General features: G+C 37.4%; 1 protein-coding gene across 2 annotated transcripts in view; it reads right to left on the bottom strand.

Moving 5' to 3' along the window:
- Positions 1–20,909, bottom strand: part of NFATC3 (nuclear factor of activated T cells 3) — a 1,346,548-nt gene extending 1,325,639 nt beyond the window's left edge. The window contains exons 1-2 of one of the 2 annotated variants that reach the window (XM_044082044.1): positions 20,474–20,559; positions 19,600–19,658 (exon numbers count right to left, since the gene is read on the bottom strand). In XM_044082044.1, the coding sequence (XP_043937979.1) occupies positions 19,600–19,603 (4 nt within the window). In that variant the 5' untranslated portion in view covers positions 19,604–19,658; positions 20,474–20,559. Of the gene's footprint in view, positions 1–19,599; positions 19,659–20,473 lie in introns of both variants that reach the window. The other variant, XM_044082043.1, reaches the window with a different exon arrangement.
- Positions 20,910–21,316: the final 407 nt, after the last annotated feature.

The raw sequence follows: 21,316 nt of genomic DNA on the forward strand, positions 1-21,316 counted from the left end.
TTGAAAAGATGGACACTGCAGCTCTCAGTAACCTTCCCACTGCCTCTCTACACTTTTTGACAAAGTAGACGTTAGTTACTGATATTTAAAGCCCTTACAAGACAAGGTGTCAGTAGAGTTAAGCTGATGAATGAAATGGCCACTTTAGTAAACAGGAAGCAGAATAGCATGGCCACTTAGTAAACAGGAAGCAGAATAGCTGTGCCTTTCAGGTAGTTCCTAGGGTCGTCATTACTGCTTCCAATTTCTCTCTTCCATGTTTCCTTTCCCAACTCAGTCCATAAAGTACAGCTTCCTGTGAGGAAACATCATACACATATATGTTAGCAGCTCCAATTTAGCTTTAGAAGCTTTACTGGAAAAATGGATTTTCCCTACTTTGGGCCAGGAAAGCGCAGAGGCAGCTACAATACTTCCAGGTGTGCGATGAGGAAAATATGACAAATATTTAAGTATTTCCTGCACAGATTATGACCTGCAGTTATCCATGACAAAACAGCTTTCAGTTCAGTGCTCAGTGTCTCAATATTACTTCATTAGGAAACATTCTGAGTAACCAAGTATATCAACTTAAGTCAGAAAGAAAGAAATTGTTAGTAGAACTGCAAGGAACATGGTGTTACACATGAAAAAATACAAAGGACATTAGTACAAACAAAACGAGAAAAGACAGCGAGAAAATCTGGAAGACTTTGCAAGCCTGACAAATGGTTTGTGCTACATCTTGAACTTAGAGCTCACTACAGTAAAAACTAGTGCAACACCTGTAGCCAACAGAGCCGTAGCAGACGGAAAACGATAACAAACATGTAGTTTACAGCATATTGAATAAACTGTGAGAGAGAAGCCACCTGTAAACCATGAAAAATAAGTCTGGTTAAATATAAAAGGGGGCTACAAACGTTACAAAATAAAAGTCTGGTTAAATATAAAAGGGGGCTGTAAACTCTACCTGCACAGGATGCAGGTCCCAAAATGCAAGGAAAGCTGTGCACAAATGGAGGACATACTTAATTGAAAACCTGACAAGTAGCACTGTTCATTGAAAGTCTACGCAAACAGGGGGAACCTGATGAAGAGTGCTCAAGAAGTCCAAACAGAATAAACGTGTCCATCAAAAAATGCAACCAGGTGCAATGAGAGGGAACCTGGTAGGGATTAGTGTTCACTGAATGTCTGAGCAGGAGAGCTGTCATCCTGAAAACAATGCAACTAAATACAATAAGGGGGAAAGAAATATTAACTCCAAACTGTAAATGTCAACGAGTATTTCCCCAATTTCCATAAAATACAATAATCTCTAGGTTAAACAGCAGGGATGTGATGCTATTCCACATCAGAGGTGGAGACAGATGCCCACAAAATTGCTTAAAAGGGTATAATAAAGAGTTTTGGGATTTGCTGTTGTTTCCTAGAATCACAGTTTAATTTTAGAAGTGTTAAGAGTCCCAGTACCAGATCTCTCACTTCCAACAGGGAGTCACTGGACAGACTATAAGAGAAAGATGGAGATGCATGTAAAAAATGAAAGGCAATTATTACTATGCCTGAAGAAAGATACCTATAAAGGTATGCAGTTAAAAAAAGGAATGCGGGAAGAAAGCAGAGAGGTGCCTCTTTTAATATGTATACAATTTATAAAACTACAATTTTTCATTCAGAATGGTAATTACTGAAACTCTTCGCTACTTGCTATTGGCTTCATTAATATTTATTTTTATTTGCTATTTAGCAGCTGTCAAAAATAAATAAATAAAAATCATCTGTGCATTAGAACCAAAACATTTAGGTTTAATGAGTCTGTGCTTTAATCTGGAACTACAAATTTTATTGCACTCTTTTAGTCCCATTTCATTCAAGAAATCAGATTTTAAATGCTCCATTTTAAAACCCATTTCCTTTAGTCAGGATACAAATGACATAGGTGGCTCTAATTCAGTGTATGACAACTTATCGTTAATTATATATCTTAGCAACACTGTGGAACCAAAGACAAGAAATACATTTGTGGGCTAAACACAAACAGGTAACAAAGAATTAAACAGCAAGGTCACCTTCACTTTGAGAATAAAACTATTTTGAAAAAGCACTGTGATAATGTTGTCAGTAACAATTTGGGACAGAAAACAAGGAACAGAATGGACACAGTGGCAGTGACTATAGGAAAGTGCCATTCACCTACGGAGCTACCTGAAAGAGCTTTCCACAAGTCAACGGTCAAAGGCTTAAACTTCAGTTTACTCTACAGAGCAATCTGTGGGTTACTGACATTGTTTTGTGTAACAAGGTATCCAACTACACAACCAATCAACTTTTGGGGCCACAAGTTCAATCTGTGGGTTACTGACATTTTGTGCAACAAGGTATCCAACTACACAACCAATCAACTTTTGTGGCCACAAGTTCAAATCACACCAGCAACATTCACATAATCATTTACCTTCACCATCAGTACTACAGCTGAGAAAACAGTCACGCTGCAAGCAAAACAGTCAAACTATATCTCCTGCTCATGAAAGCAACGTTCAGGAATTCATTTAAATATACTATTATAACAAGTGGAAAGGAGGAAAAAAAAAAAAAACACGCCTTTAGTGGACAGAGACTGTTACAGTACATCAGTAACTACAAAACTGTTTTGTACTGCAAGGTAACTAAACAGTCAGACTACAGTTAAAGAAATTACAAAAGCAATATAGTTTCATAGGTGTGTACTAGGCTAATGGCCCTTAGGCCTTTACAAACATAGCCATAGGATTACCCTGGCATCGTGCAACCCGACCTTAGTTCCCACAGCCTCTGTCGAGTAGAGTCACTGGAGTTATCCCAGGGTTGAATTTTCTATTTCTCATCCACTCATCAAGATTTCTCTTGAAGAGAGCCAGTGAGGTGCTCTGCTTGACATGTATGGGAAGTCTATTCCATAGCATGGGCAGTCTTTGGGTTATGAACCTGTCCCTCTAGTATGTTCCGTTGATTGTGGTAATGAGGTTGAGGTCTCTGGAGCATGTGGTGCGGAGGGATTGGGATTTCTTTAGATGCAGTATTTTTTAACAGAGCTGAGTCAGACACAGCTTTGTAAGTCAAGCAGAGATCGCCTCTAAGTAGGCGATATGAGACAGAGAATAGTTGGAGTTTTTTTGAGTCTGTTCATATAGGACAAGTGTTTTAAGGCCTAGGATCCTCTTTGTGAGGTACTTTTGCGGCTTCATCAGTTGTTGCAGGTGTCTAGTGAGGTACATGCCAAATGGGGCATTGTACTCTACTCTTCCCTCATTAGGCCAGTCATAGAGGGAGACAATGACCTCTTTCTTCCTGGATGCAAAACCCTTAGTAATGAGATTTTTTTTTAATGTTGTCTGTTTGCATTAGAGGTAATGCATGATGGAACTGTTACATTTTATATCATGTCTTACATAAACTATATGTAACCATTTCTTCCATCCATACATATCCAGGTCTGGTCACATGACACCACTCCCCGCAATCATTGCCTTAAGGACTGTAGCTATAATTATTTTTAGAAAGCATGCAAGTTCTACTGTTTCTAATATCTATGCTTCTAGCCCAAGGTATGCAACATTGTGCACATTCAAATTATATCCTGAAAGCTCACCATCTGCACTACTAAAACATCTAACCAACACAGAGCTTTTGTTCAGTCTTTGTAACCAAGTCACAAAATAAACATCCACATCGGTTCAATTTAAACCTGCCCTGCAGCTGAAAGGTGGTGTTTTCTGTCAGTTATGGCAACTTCTGGTATGAGAAGGCAACAAATCAAAATAAGCCCATATTTCATAAGATTAAAAAAAAAGACTGGCAGGATAGCTCCTAACAACTCAAGCCTTGTGTTTTTCTAGACAACAATGGAGACAGAAATGTACACCCCACCCTCCAAGCACCACCCATAAATAAAATAGGTCTCTCTCGGTGTATCACAACTTGGAAAGCTCAAATGTGTCGGCAACTATCAGTAATACTTTTACTACAAGACACAGTTTCTCATCACATCTACATTTTGACAATCACATATCCCACCTGTTGTACACATGCATGTATCTCTAAGAGAAATCAGACTTCAGTGGGTGAATCATATATAATAGTGAGTATAAACATTGAACAGGTAACAGTTATAGAGACAGACATCTTTTAGACACACAACAAGGAATTACTTTAATGCAACATTCAGAATCAGTGAAGGTACATGGACAAAAAAAAATCAAAACTGTGGTTTCCCATAAATAAAGTTACAGGATCAAATTGCAATCAAAGCAACTATTTTATTTGTAAAGTTATGTACAAACCTTACAAGTTTCAGCAAAACAAAGGTCACTCAACCGCTCAGAGCAAAATCATTATAGAAAATCACATCCGCATCTTCATCTATGCGAACTGCTAAATCATTACCAAAATGTAGTACTTAAACAGCACTGCACATTTCAATGGCTATAGGTTCTTTGGGTCTTATACTAAAATGCCTGTGATCAGAGTTGTTTCATGGGGTATATAGGATATATCACATAGCTACAGAGTTCAAGTAAAATACACACCTGACTTCACCCCAAATCCTCCTGATCATTATTTTAGGAAAACAGATGAAACCTGAAAATGTAAACTTTTGCTAAAAAAAACTAAGCTAAGAACATTCTTTTCACAAAATAACAAAATAAAATAAATAATAAATATACACAGTACAATTTTTTGTGGTATTTTAATTCAGGAAAAATAAAACAAAGAAACAGAATGATTAAAATTTGTTAAACTTATTTTACATTTTAACTTTCTCCCAGCACTTGCTCTTATGCAAAGGAATTTAGCAATAAGTTAACAAAAGGAATTTGACTGTTAACCGGAATGTCTATCGGTATACAGATTCATTCTCTAGTTTTGCCTTCTAATGTTAACCACCTGACACCCCTACCACAATCTGAATGTGAATGCAGCAAACACTTCTTGAGGGGCTAGAAATGGTCCTGGGCACCTGCCACTTCTATCTTTCTGTGGGGGTTACACATTTCTTGATCAAAACGAAAGGTAAAAAGTAAAAAATGCACCAAGATAACACACAGCAAAACGTTTAATCACAGCAAAGTACAAATTTCTTGGTCAAGTTAGAAGTTTGCAGAAATAACACTTTATTAAATATAGATTCATTTAACAGCGTGTTTCAAATACTTTCTTCAGATAAGAGTGCAAAGAGGTGTGAACATGAGAATAAAAATGGTACAGTTAGACGCTATTAGTTGTATCCATTGTACAGGAGGTGTACACAGTGACAACTTAGCTGTTCAAAGAGCATTACTAACCATTTCCTGTGGATATAAAGCATTTCCTAATACCCATGTAGCGGCAAACCTACTAGATGGATATGGGTATCATAAAAAAAGATTTCTCAAACAATAGCAACTGCCAACAGTTCTTCCTCCTGCACTTCCTGAATCAAGTGTCAAAACTACACCAACACTGCACCCCAAGTGAACTAATCTCCCCTGTACTGCCTGTAATTAAGCCAAATGGCAAATCAAAGAAAGACACACTTCCCTTGGGAAGGAGCCCACTAGCCACAAATGCTGATGTCCCGACAGTAGACAGGAATCATGGCCAACTACTACAGTGGAAACAGCTTCCTATACCACAGCGTCGGTAGGTGGCTAAAGTGATAATGAAAAAAGGAGATGGTGAACTACTACAGTGGAAACAGCTTCCTATACCACAGTGTCGGTAGGTGGCTAAAGTGATAATGAAAAAAGGAGATGGTGAACTACTACAGTGGAAACAGCTTCCTATTCCACAGCGTCGGTAGGTGGCTAAAGTGATAATGAAAAAAGGAGATGGTGAACTACTACAGTGGAAACAGCTTCCTATACCACAGCGTCGGTAGGTGGCTAAAGTGATAATGAAAAAAGGAGATAAAAACTCAAAGTCTAATCAAACTGCACTAGAAGCAGTGAATATAGTAACAGAGATAAAACAACCGGAATTGGGGTCTTTCGAAAAGGCTAGGAGCAAATTACATAGGAAAACATGGGAACTGTGGTAACGATACATACAGGGGAAGAATGAGGTTTAAAAGAAGGCAGAACTTGAATGAGCAATGTAATGTTTGATTGATTGACAAGGACTGGGTAGATTATAAGTGATGTATAATGTTTGCAACTAAAATTATGTCAATAGGGTTGCCTATGTCATATGTGACAAGATGTTTCTTGTTTATAAAAAAAGAACCTTACCTAGAAGGGAGAAGGGCAACATTCTCTGTCCCTGTACAGGGGATCATCTCACTAGTAAAAATGGGATGGGTCATGGTACAACTCTCCTGTGGTCAACAGGGGGTGTGGCTAGCTGATACAGGAGTGCTAGATAATCGTTATCAGTACATCTATCCAACAGGAGCCGGTCTCAGTATGTCATGAGCCCAATCAGATGTCATGGGATGACCACAAGAATGTATTACCCTTTCCTTTAGTTGATGTAAAAGCTGGAAGATCCCCTCAGCAAAGACATGTCTAAAACCAAGTCCCACAAAGAACAGTGCCTACAATAAAGTTCCCATATCTTATGTATTGAATTTCAGTTCCTTTATTATAAAGCTACATAATACTGGCAAATATAAATAAATAAAACACTCTGCACAACATAAAACTGTCCACCAAGAAGTTAAGACAACCATCCAAATGGAAAGGGAAGCATTTAATGGGAAGATTCCAGATGGCAATCAAGACTTTTCCATAGCTGTTCTTTCTTCTTGAAGTGTAAACCAGGAACTGACAATTTCTGTGTCATCTTGTAAAAAGAGGCCATGAGACCTCAAACCCAATCACACAGCTGCTTATATAGGCCCTTTAAGGAGATGGAAGCAAGACTGGTCACACTCTCCAAAAGTAGCCAGGAGGAGCTCTGGTCATCCTCCAAAGATATCACTGGAAAAAAAAAAAAAAAAAAACTCCACAGCAAAAAGAGACAGGCATCCAAATGGGGGGAGTGTTCTCCGTTTGACACCTTCAAGTCTGTGAAGCAGGAATGGGGGATGCTAAAGAAAAACTCCCAAACCTACAACAGTCCAGAAGACCCAAAACGGAATAAGAAAGTGAAAGTGGGGTAGTGGTCCCCCCTTGAAAAGATCCAAAACTACCACCCTCCTTATTTAAGGGCAAAGATCCACAGAAAATGCAGACAAAGCATCATTAGGAACCAATCACCAGCAGGGGGTGTGGCTAGCTGATACAGGAGTGCTAGATAATAATTATCAGTACATCTATCCAACAGGAGCCGGTCTCAGTATGTCATGAGCCCAATCAGATGTCATCTTTCTCAGAAAATGTGTCCAACACAGCTAAAGACATGTGGCAAATATGCTAAAGTCTTAGGCAAAAAAAATGGACTAAACAAACCATGTGCAACTATAATGTCAGCAAACACAGGGCAGCCACAGAATGCAACCTCAGTAAGGAGACTGGTGCTGAGAATCTAAGAAAGCCTCTTCCACTGAAGCAACTAGGCCAATACACTGGCAGCTTTACACAGGATAAGTTAAAAGATGAAATTTGGTAGCCCCCTCCTCAACTAATGTTGGAAACAGAAGACAAGAAGAACACAGTAGGCCACTTGATCAAAATACTGCTGCAATATTATCTACAGTGTGTCTGAGACACCTGCAATTGATACACCTTGCTTTTATGGAATGGGGGAGGGGGGTCAGGGTTGTAATGATGACTGACACCTTAGGCAGATCTAGCATTATGGTAAGTACATAGCTTCCATATCTACTACAGAGCTTCAGTCCTCATGATTGATAGGAGTCCGTATCTGATCTTCCAAAGAAGCTGGTTATCTTGGCTTGAAAAACAGATGATCAGAAAGCCTTATCAAGTTTAAAAAAGACATGTCCTAGGGGAGTCAATAAAAACACAGGTGCAAGAAACACAATGACATCCTTAAAAATACGCAAAATGTAAAAGAATAAGTAAACAGCTACTAAACACATCAAACCTAGTAACCTTTTCCATTCTGATAATGGATGACCGAGATACTACCAGCAAGCTGATGGGTTAAACAGAGCAGTGAGTTTCTTGGGCTGAAGTGTAACTCTGAGGGCATAAAGCTGATCACCCTTTCCAAAGGCCCCAGTCCTAACCGCAGAAAACTGAAACCACCTTTGGGTGATATGGTAGTCCAGCAGGTATTCCCACAGCTTTAATAAAAGTAGCAAAACAATGGAAAAATAGTGGCAAAGACAGATTAAAGCTAGGTAGCAACCTTCAGCATGAATGAGAAAAACAGCCTCGAGGAAACTCATTTCTCATAAAGCACCCAGAGTCACAAGGTGGAAAAGAAGCAAGAAATATTACCATGTGCTCAACAAAGGCCACCACTGCTACCAAATGACCTTCCATTGTGCTCGACAAAGGCCACCACTGCTACCAAATGACCTGCCGTTGTGCTCGACAAAGGCCACCACTGCTACCAAATGACCTGTCGTTGTGCTCAACAAAGGCCACCACTGCTACCAAATGACCTGTCGTTGTGCTCGACAAAGGCCACCACTGCTACCAAATGACCTGCCGTTGTGCTCGACAAAGGCCACCACTGCTACCAAATGACCTGCCGTTGTGCTCGACAAAGGCCACCACTGCTACCAAATGACCTGCCGTTGTGCTCGACAAAGGCCACCACTGCTACCAAATGACCTGCCGTTGTGCTCGACAAAGGCCACCACTGCTACCAAATGGCCTGCCGTTGTGCTCGACAAAGGCCACCACTGCTACCAAATGACCTGCCGTTGTGCTCGACAAAGGCCACCACTGCTACCAAATGGCCTGCCGTTGTGCTCGACAAAGGCCACCACTGCTACCAAATGGCCTGCCGTTGTGCTCGACAAAGGCCACCACTGCTACCAAATGACCTGCCGTTGTGCTCGACAAAGGCCACCACTGCTACCAAATGACCTGCCGTGCCAGGACCTTTAAGTTTGATGTTTAACAGTCGTAAATGGGAGAAGGAAATGGTCACAAGTTATGCTGCAGCAAAAGACTCATCATAGAACAGCAGAATGAAGCTGAAACAACTTAAAAAGCTGGAATACATTTTGGACTACCAGATTTTTTCAGTGTGGAAGGGATACTGGACCTCATTTATACGCTTTGTTTGTGTCGCTCTTGTTTTGAATCATTGCATCAAACATGATCCACAAAACACTATAAAAAATGATGAAGTCTACATCCACATGGGATTACCCATTACCAACAGTTCAAACAATAGATGCGAGAAAACCAGATATAGTGATCCATGAAAAGAAGACAGAAGTGGTATTGATCATATGGACTTTGTGTCTCTATGTGATGCAGTGCCTTACGTACAGAGAGACACAAAGTCATATAATACCAGGATATGCACAAGGGGAACATGGAAGAAAGATACTCAGACAGTTCCATTTGTAGTAGGAGCAACAGGTCTTATAAAAAAGAATTTACAATTGTACTTGGATATATGTAACTCCATACAAATTACAGGAGTCATCATCACTGGGCACATTGCAGGTGCTGCAAAGAGCACTTCTAGCTAACATCAAAGATTGAAACAATGCTGATTTCAAGAACTTTAATCGTACTAGGACTTCATACTTTGACTTGGGAATGGGGACCATTCCCATCATGGTATTAGAAACCCAAAAGAATTAGAGAAATTAAAAAAAAAAAAAAACGGAAAATCCAAAGTGAAAAGTAGGCAGCGTTGAATGTAGTTAGCTATCAAGGTAATAATTTAGCTAGTTATCAAAGTAATAATGTAAGAAGTTGGAAAATGAAGTAAAAAAAAAAAAAAAGTAAAACTTGATATATTGAAACAATCTCCCTAAAGAACCACAGTCTTACACAAAACAAATTAGTAATCGTCATTAAAATTGTGAATAAGCAAACACAGATGAAATCATTCCCATGTACACAGAAAAGCAGAGCATTTCATGGTAGAATAACATGGGATGGGACACACAGACACCATTTCCTTCAACTGCAATTTCACAAAGACGTATGTGCAATGAACTAGAAAGATTAAGACTCACTATGGGATTTAGCAGACATGTAAAGCCCCAGATTTCAGAATCTTCACCCAGAGAAGGGCAGTGCATGTAACAGGGACTAAAGCTGATAAGGTAAATAACACTTGGCATAAATTTGAAGACGTTACATCACATGATGCTTTTCCATCCTATCAATGGATTTCACAATGCAACTTCCCAATGATTTTAAAATTCAGCCAATACCATTCAAAAAATTAACACAGACTTACAGAATGGATAAACTGCTTAATGCTATAAAATTTCCAAAAGACTGCAACAGCAACAGATAATCCATCTTTACACAGGGATACTTTGAGATGCGTGTTAATTGGGTGTATTAGATAACAGAGCACTACAATACTGGTTGTTATCACCATGAAATCCAAGCACAAAATGGCCAGAATATTAAATCTCTACTGCATGCATAAAATAAAGGACATTTTATCAAGAACCATCTTTGCTGTGCATTTTCTGAAACAAGACAATAAGCTGTTAGTGGGACTAGGGTCAACAGGACTGAAGAATACGCAGCATTTTGTTGTTTAAAAGAAGATCAGATCTCCAGGGGCATGTCCAGGATTTTCAGAATTTATACAATCATTTAGAATGCAGCCCTTACCAAGTCAAAAACTGTAGCCTGCACCAAACCAAGGAAAGTGTCTGCTTTTAGACAGTATGCAATATTCTCCACTACAAAACCAGCCAAAATTAATTTAACCAAGCAGGCACTACAAACTACTTCAAATCACCTAACCACAAACCATAATAATCAGGTCTTTTTTTTTTTTTTTTTTTTTTTAATTCTAGCACATCTCTCTACAAAAAATTAATTAAAAAAAAAAAGGGTATGCCACAGTCTACATACCATATGTTTCGTTACAGTCACACTCCTCCCTTGCAGTCTGTTTTAATATGTAACTTCTGTAGGAGTTTCTGCTATTCAAGTCACATCTTCCATACCAAATATTCTTATATATTTCTTCAGAGATCTACCCTTCAAAATGTTTCTGGAGAATTTACTACATACTGTAAAATGTATACAACTTCTGAAAGTCCTCCTAAGCATACTGACAATTAAAAGACTTTAGAAGTCCTTACTCTACCCAAGTTTTCTTAATGCGGTCATAGGCTCTTTGTTCCAGGATTAATGGTTGGTTATATGATGCAATGTCAAAAGCAGAATTAACCAACTACTTTGCACCTACATGTAGTCCGTTGGAAATGATTCTATAAATTAACTAGCCACATCAATGGAAATACAATGTGCACCTATTTTGACTTATTATAATTCAATCTAATGAACGGTAAATGCCCTGGCAGTATTGGCTTTGACTTCATTGAAACACTTGTAAGGATGATTACAGATAATATTTTAATACTAATGAATGACACATTTAATTACAGATAATATTTTAATACTAATGAATGACACATTTAACCATGTTAAAACAGAAGCCATCCTTCTAAAGACTGAAAAAGAGTCCATTTTGGTCCCAATCTAACAGAAGTAATATATCCCTGGTACAGAACTATATAAAATAAATGTTAAACATATAGGTCTAAAGTCTGCATTAAGAAAATTAAGTCAACAATGCATACAACAAAGGGTTGCATATTACACAGTAGGACTTCTTTAAGGCTTACACTACTGTGACTAACTTAAGCTTTAATAACACCAAAATGGGCAGTGAACTGAAAAACGCCAAGTAACCAACAGAACTGATTCACTAACAGACTAAAACTTTTATTATAAAAACAGGTTAAGCACTTTCATCCATCCTCATCGTAGAGTTCTTCAGAACATTGTAAATTACATCAAGTTCATTTAAATAACTATAGTAATTAAAGTCATCATTAATTAAAGCACACTCCACCTCTTAAAGTTACATCAATAATTAATGCACACTAAAAATATATACAATAAATATGGAATGTATAAAAGACAACAAAGTTATATTATTAAAATCTTAACAGCTTTAATTTCAATACATGGTCAATAGAAATTGTTTCATTTAAATTTTGGATATTTTTGACCCCCAGTAATATTTGCCATTTTAACTCTAAAACGTCTAACTTAATTTTCCAAGGACCTCCTCTAAAATCTAAATGAATACAATCTAAGACCCAAAATTTAAAATAATAGCTGGGTAATTCCTGAACATGTCTACCTAGAACCCTTCTTTTATTACTATTATTATTATTATGATAAAATTTTGAGGAAACATATATATGAACACATATATGATGCTTTTGTTTTCCCAACACAGAAAACTGGGCACTGTTGGTAAGTCACAACATAAACCACCCGCATAGTAGTGCGATTATAGCAAGTTTTAAAATGTGCCCATTCCTTACTATTAACCAAGACCTTGTCACTTCATGGACATGCTTACAATGTTACCACACGTATACATACCCTTTGTACCTCCCCCGCTACAACCCTCATTTGTTGTAGATTTTTCAAATAAATCCTTAAAATTCCTTTCTGTCATATAGGTAATCTTGGGTTGACATCCGAGTTTATCACATAATTCATCACAGAGTCAAATAATATTCCAGTTGTTAAGTATAATATTCCCTACTTTATTAGCATGTACATTAAAGTTACTAACTAGGGTTCTACAACTTTTTTCTTTATCCAAGGTGTTAATAACTGCATTCTTTTGACCCAATAATGGAACATAAAAGATGTCTGAAGAAGTCCATGATGAGGAGGACAAAAGTGCTTTACCTGTGTTTAATAAAAATTTTAGTCCATTAGTGAACCGATTCTTTTGGTTACTTGGCAACTTAAGTTTTGTAATCTTATAAGTGTAGCAAATAATTGAATTTTAACAGTATTGGTTGATGTTTGAACTGAGCTAAGGCAACTGCTTTCCCCATAATAAATCATGCATGCTATGAAAAAACATGACATGAACCCCTATTGCACTAATACTATAAGTGTATGTATACTGGTGTAACCACAGGGGTCATCTTCCATTTGGCATTTGTACCATTTCCTCAGGTACCTTGCACTTGGCTAGCTAAGTGCAGGAGTGTCAATGCAAACTGGGCACTGCAGTGACACCAAGGTTTGGTCAAATAAAATGGACACTTGCTGAAAGAATATAGGTGGGCAAACTGAGCAAGGGCTACTTTTAGTATTCATAAGTATAAATACATGGTAGTCAAGAAAGAGAAAATTAACACTAAATCAAGCAATGGAAAAATGTGTAATATAAAGAACTATGAAACTGAAGTACAAGAATATGTGCCCTTTTAGGAAAACATCCAACATACTGGATCTGGGGCTCTGAAATAAGCAGTCTATACCGGGTCTATATTGTAAACACGAAACCCCAAAATAGCAAATACATCTACATCGACACATAAAGGTCGATGTAAAAAAAAAAAAACAGCGAAATACGTAAATCGGCAAAAATGAAAATTAACGTATTTGCTTGGCCAGCAGGGTGATCGCGGGGGATGAGGAAATATATCCTTTTCCCCACTGTAGTGTGGTCTCAGAGTTGGTACATTTAAGTAGGGGGTGTGCAGGGGGGCTTGCCCCCCTGCAAAAGTGTGTTAATTTAATTTTATTTAGTTAGTTTGAGCTTACCTGCATGGCGCTGTTGGTTGACAAAATACATTTGGCATTTTCATTTTCTCCGATTACATATTTTGCTCTTTTTGTACATCAGCCTTTATGTGTCGATGTAGATATATTCGCTGTTTACAGCTTTTGTGTTTATAATATAGACCTGTCTACATCTACTAGGGAACCAAGACGTTGAAAATGTTAATGAGCATCTTTGATGTGAACGACACTAAAACATAATGAAGGTGTCATGTAGGTCTTCACACTCTTGTCTGCATGACTTACACAGTAACCACTGTAGTGTTTTGTCTCTACTTAGGTGGAGACTGAAATTGGTCAGTTGTGAGCAATGCCTTACCTGGGGTAACAAATTCAAAAAATGCTTAACTTGCAAATAAATTTACTGGAATCTTTACAGAGGCGCTTTGCTAAAATGTATTCCTTCAATAGCTAACCAAAGATATTCTGAAAGGTTGAAAAAATATATGTCTTTAGTATCAACTAGAGGTTACTGACAGGAAAATTATGTTTTTCATGCAAGAGTCATATTGACAAAAGCTGTCAAGCCATACCTGGGACATCATTATGCACTAAGGGAAGAGGCCTGAAGGGGTCTTAGAGAAAATATGTTTGTCAGTGTCGACCAAATGAAGAAGGACTTGCATGTTACTCAAACCATGCTTAGACTCCAGAATAAAATAACTGCAAGAAAGGAAATGAATTAAATGCATCTAGGAGTTTAAAACAAAATTAGATAACCAGGTTCAACAAACAAATGCAATGTTTGCGAGTCAGTGTTCCTCAATAACAGTTAGGTCTAAATTTCAGATATAATAGCCTATGCACTTAACTTAAAAAGCAATCCAACCCCAGCAAACCAACCCTACAAGTACTGCCCTGAAAGCAAACCCAAACAGCCTGATGAAAATATATTGTAATTCTATTTTCGACAATATTGCATATTTACTTAATGAAGAAATGAAGGAACCAGTACTGGGAATCCGATTCATTCCATACCTAAATATGTAGGGAAAACGATACGGTATTATTCTTAGTATTTCTCCATTATTAAATGAGGCAATTTCAAGTGACCAACACCATATCAGGCAAGCAAACTCAATAATAATAATAATAATAATAACAGTAATATTATTTTTTGCCTTATTATATAATTACTATTATTATTATAATTAGGCAGGTAACCAAAAACCATAACCTGTTAGTAGTACTTAGATTGGACATTAAAAAAATATGAGACCAAGTGCTGAGAGAGAGAGAGAATGAATGAGAGAATCCACTACAACTTGCTCAAACAAACAATTTATTCCACTTTTTTTTTATTTACTCAGAATACATTAAAACAATATATTTTTTACAGGGACAATCAAACATCCAGCAACTTGGGTATTGAATCAGTGTGTATATATGTATACAAATATAATGCAAACCTTCGTAACGGTCAGCTTTCACTTTAGTTTACCTAATAACTCCACATCACGCTGACTGTAGTCACAGAATAGGACAGTGAAAAGATGGAATACTCTAACATATATACCATAACACAAACTAGCTAATTAAACATACTGCATAAAAGTCTATGCCCTGCTTAGTCTACAGTCTTAAAAGCATTCACTAGTTATAAGAAATAGAAATAAAAGATATGTGAATACAAAAGAGAGAGACAGAGAGAGGACTCCTCAACTGCATCTGCAAACCAAACTAGGAATTTCCAAGCCTCCTTATTTGCTGCATAATTCACCTTTCTGCCACCTACCAAAAACATCCTGCATGACTGGCCACACTAAACTGTCCACATGCGTTGCAATTGCCACTGCCGTTGAAGTCTGGGTTACTGCTGATAAGGGTTGGAGTGCCACTTCACTTCAATAGATAGATACATAGATAGATAAATAAAAAAAAGCCTAAAGGAGACATACTGCTTCCTGAAGAACATGTACACATGCATGCGTTTATGTGGAAATATATAAAACATATATGTATGCATACATGTGTGTATATATAAATATATGTGGGTGTGTATGTGTCTGTAAATATATATACACGTACACAAACATATATATTTTTTAGACACACATTATGCATAACACGTGTATACATACACTAAGTATGCACTAAACACACACAAAAATATCAACCCACAAACATATACATATATAAACATTTCAGACAAACCTGAATGGTGAAATATTCCACTATATAATCACCTTCCCCTAACGAAATGCACTCTGGGTAACAGCATATTCAAAAACAGAATCCCTCCAGGGACTGGAATAACTTCTGCATTACCATTCTAACTAGGCACGTCATGTAGATACAGACTTGATGGAAGAAAGGGTGCTGACATTTCTCAGCATCATCAGTATGCATGTGGGGCTTCGCCATTTTAAAGCAAAACTGGAAACTCCTTGACACACATTTATTTAGGAATTTACAAGCACATGCCCCACCCCCTTGCTGACAATCCCGCATTACAAAATTTGGTAATATCATGGAACAGAGTGTATAACAAAGCAGCTAAATGCAATAATATTAACTTTATGTATGCACACAAATATGCACTCCTTGTAAAGTATCACTATGTTTTGTCCCTATTAATAACTTTTTCTGAACTTTTCTAGATTTTACATTGTAGATCCCGCAGTATAAGAGGCTACACTTGATTGGCTAATGTACTCTGCAAACGAATTCAACGACCAACCATGTTCTGCAAATGCAATAAATAAATAAATACCCTAAAGGACACAAATCCCATGGGAATCCTTAAAAGAGAAACTGAAACTCAACAGTTTCTAAATGTTTACTTGGATATTATTTGACTTAATCTAAATGGTTAGATACACATCACAGCACAAAATCATACAATGCAAAACTCTTGACAATATTTAGCTAGTAATGCTGGACTCTAGAATTTCTTTTCACCAGACCTCTTTCTGCTGTCATTTGTTACACTTCTGAAATAGCTATTAAAATATAATGGCCCAAACAGATTAATGCACAAACTCCCATCACTGCAGAGTACAGAACTCTAAAGCAAGCCAGAAAAGCAATAATGTTGTGCTACTACCCTCTAAAAATAAAAAAGGAATTGTTAGGATATCAGCTACTCCACCACAACACCAACATACTAACAGTTATGGAATCCGTTTAAGGAAAACATCAGCGACATCTACATACCAAATACCACTCTGGGAAAATAATTCCTGCAATAAAACTATCTAGACTTACAATTAAGGATAACGTCTTGTGTTTCTGTTAAGCTTGCAACACCAAGTTAAGCTAATTTAACTTTCCAACCTGTTACCACCTAAACAGCATCAATTTGTGCAATATTTTATAACAGCTGCCTATATACATAAATAGCGAATCGGCTCCTGCTTGTTACCACAGAGCAGACCTCAGGCTTTCCTCAACCCTTGCCCACCCTATTTAAAATCTTTCTGCTTCCACATCCAGACTACTTAAAAAAAAAAAAACATCAACAAATATCTTTTTCAGAGTACAACATAATAATTTACCCCATCCCTATTCTGTCCGGAAGAAATGCATCCTGGTCACAAGTCAAACATAATGCACAATTTTTATTCTGTAGCCAACTACTAAGCTCCCAATGTCATTTCCATATGCTAAACAAAAAACAAAAGATGCAATAAAAAGTTGAAACAAACTATTTTCTTCTTGTTACCAATAAACAAGCCAAATGAATTACAAGGCATTTCCATGCAGTTGCCACCACAGTACCACAGCTGTGCAAAGCAAAATCAATACAACTATACCCAAGAGCAGTAACAGAAGATAGCACTATGAATTACAGTATCTGCAAAGATTTGCACTTTCAGGTGAGGGTATGACATAAACAAAAGAACTAGCATGGTTTACATCCATAATATTAATGAACAGGTTCCGGAAGTACTAAAATTAACACTGCAGAAAGAACCAAATCAGGACTCTGTGTCAATTATTTAAACAGAAGAGGGTATATTTCACAAACTCCAAAATTATCAGTTCAGAATTATTGTGCAGATACTTCTGAAGTCAGTTTTATAACATCCAGTGCAAGTTGTGTTTAATAAGCATAAAAGTCTTGTCACTGTACTCCGTAGCAGGTAACTTTTCATAACTCTGTCGCTAATGAAGTCTACTGAATACCGCCACCCCAAAACACATACCTAGGCACCCAAATGCTCTACATTTTCCTAATTAGCTCCAAATGCAGATTGCAAGTCTGTTAGAACAAACAATAGATATAAAGAAGACATAACTGTACAGTCTGGTTACAAAGAACTTGACCACAATCTTCACAAAAACATAATACTTCCTATGATACTTGTTAAAGAAACATGTTTAAGAATATTAATTTAAAAACATGCTCACATTAAAAGAACATCATAAAACAAAAGCAGCTGGTGGGCAACTGTCCAAATGCTGCTGCTGGTGTGTTGAGAACTGCTGAAAATTATCATCCCAAATATACAACAATCTATCATATGCCCTGTATTTTGCTATTCAGTTCTAAATGCCAAAAGAGTTTATATGCTAGAACAAGCAATACATATAGAGAAAGCATTACTGTTTTAGTGCTTGATAGCAACACAATTATCAGCAAAGCATAGTACTTGCCGAAGATACCAGTTAAAGAAACAGGTTCAGGAATATTTATTAAAAACACTTTCACATTAAGACATCATAAGCTAACAACAGTGTAGCCTACAAAATATCATCGTAATCCATGGTCAGAAAAAAACACAACAATCCCATTTTAATGCAATTGTTTACATACAAGTTTCACAAAGACACTACAACCTCAAGTTTATGAAACCCAAATCCATCACAGAAGAAATTAAGTAGTTAAAATCACAAATTACACAGTCCACTGGAAAAAAATGTAATCTTTATACTCTACTCTAGATCTAAAATAACTAGTTCTATGATTATACTTGAATGAATTAAATGAAATAATTTAATTTTCTTTTTTTACAATACAGTAAAATTAAGGCCTTCAGACCGCATGTGGGATTAAACGTTGAAGGAACAAGTCATTTAGCATTTGCAGCAAAAATGTTCTAACTGTAAATGCAGTTACTGTAGTAATCACAGAATCCACAAATATAACAGGCATGCATGATTTTGCAGAAATGGATTCAAGAGAAACAAAAACTTCCCTGGCAGAAAAATGATTTACAAACTTTTACCAAAAAACATAATTATGAGTGTTAAACTATTTAGGAAATCTACTGGCATTTAAAAAAAGAAGATGGCAACTGCCTAGAATCACAAAACAATTGCACTTATGCCACACCACTGACTGCTCAATTTCTACATGTGAGTTTTCTAATAAAAGTCAAATTAAAAACATGTCCTGTCAATACAAGTTTGAATATGCAGTATTCAAGAGGCTTTCTTATCATACTCCTATGCATAAGGGAATAATAAAGTCTCACAAGGTTTTTGCAATAGATATCACAACTATGCCAAGTTATTTGACCGAGATGTCACATAGCACACAGACACATGTCACTACTTACTTATCTGCATAAATCAGTTTAAAAGCCTCACAAACTTGGGGGTGAAGGATTATGTACCAAAGAAGAGATCGGACAGTAGCAAAAGGACATGTGTTATGATACTAAAACTTGTTGCTTCTTGCTGCCCCTTAATACCAAGTACAACTGCAATATAAAAGTCAAATTGCTTAAACAGCAACTACCCTAAAATTATACCAACTTAAACTGTAACATAAAACAATACAGGGCAAATCTTCAAAGTAGCATGCACAAGTTACAGCATGCCTTTAAAACAAAACATTCCAGCTACTATGCTAAAGGCATATCACTTGCTAAAAGAAGTATGCCTCACCTAAATCCCCCATACCCACCCTCAAGACAGGACATGGCTTATTTGCCCACAGCACTGAACATGCCATGCACAGCATGCTTAAGCTCACCCATGACTATGCTGTTTATTAGCCTTTTTGGCAAATGCTGTCCATGGACATCAGCGAACCTGTTGAAAAAAAGAAACAAAATCACAACTGCAATTTACCGCTCATCTCCGAGTCCAAGTTCGGTAATAAACCAGCTTCTAAATCAACAAATTATTTTTTTTTATTATTTATTCTGGCATGTATCCATTTGCTACCATATATGGAGCCATACTGCCCTCCAATTACAAATGGGTCATTTATCACCCAACAAAGAATCAGATCAATACAACAGTGTCATTGTTATTAACATGGTTCGCATCAGTAAATAAATAATGGTGCCGGTTTGTTGGCTGCCTTTGTTTTGACAGCTATCTTATGGATGCCTTGTTAGACACTAGCCTTGAAACTGCCACCCCTCTTTCAGCTGCACATGTCCTAAAATAGGAGTTTGTTTACCATTGCGGACAGTCCACAAGGAATCAGAAAATGTGCAAGTCTCTGCCTTATAAAACCTCACTGTTATACTAATATTTATATTCGGAAAAGCGCTACAAAGTTGCTCAACTGTCACATTCGCTTTATCAAGGAAAAACACAAAGTGCATTAAAGCAAAGACTTTTGCCTGATTGCTACACTATCTCAACCAGACACAATGTATCTTACATGTAGCAAACACAATCTAATGTACTAATACATTATCTCAATACGTGTAAGTATCTACTCACATGTATATAAATTATTTTAAATATAAAAGTCACTTTGCCAAAAATAATGGTGCTGCTGCCTGCTCGATGTGCCATGTCCTAGCAATGCAATGCTTTATATTACAGCCATAAAGGTGGGGGAAAAAGTTAAAACAGTCATTGCTGGCTCAGTGAAGTTTGAAATAACCAACCTGCCGGGCCTACTGCAGGCTGCTGCTGACACTCTTCCTCAAATATCACTCTGAAGTCTAACTCGTCATTGTTGCTACAGTTTACAGTAGTCATCGGTTTAGTAGTTCGGATTCCACCCTCCGCATAACACAAAACTGCATTCAGTTCCAGTTTAGGGAAGATTTTTTTTGTTCTTATTTCTTCTCCTCCAGAATAAAAATAAAACCTACAAAGACAGGACAACGTTGGCTCTCCAGCCCTGATAGTGCGTGTCCCCCGCGCGGCCGAAGTTTGCCCTCAGTGCAGCTCGCTCTCACTGACACTCACCCGCTTGCTCGCTGGTACGAGACGCTGCCTCGAGAAATACAACTGACAGCAAAACACTCCTCCCCCCGCGTGCCTCTCTTTGCAATCCAACTTTTACCAGCAGCGAGACTGCCTCGTGACACAGAGGGCTCCAGCGCTGACGTAATCGCTCGCGGATTACCCTCGTAAGCACTTGGGGAAAGGCTGTTGTTGAGAACAAACTATGGAATGTTGGGAGTTGAAGTATTCTGGTCACCAGAAAGCTTCCAAACTGCAAGGGGGAAAGAAGAAAAGTGCAGGAGCCAAGCGCGCTGGAACGTGGAGCTAACGTGTTTAAGCGCTAAGAACAACATTTTCCACTACAAATATACAGTCTGTCGAATTCTTATCCTTATTACTTTTTCTCTATATGCTTAGGCTATAAAGTTCATAGCCTAAGCATTAATATTCAGACTGACACATTGCTTTACACTCATATTTTATATATTGAAATATCGCGTCTGAGCCTTAAAACAGCGGCTCTCTTGTTCTAATCATTTGCATTAGTTGTGTGACTC

This window comes from Protopterus annectens, chromosome 8.part1, assembly GCF_019279795.1.
Source record: "Protopterus annectens isolate FY-2018-M chromosome 8.part1, PAN1.0, whole genome shotgun sequence".
Taxonomy (NCBI): Eukaryota; Metazoa; Chordata; order Ceratodontiformes; family Protopteridae; genus Protopterus; species Protopterus annectens.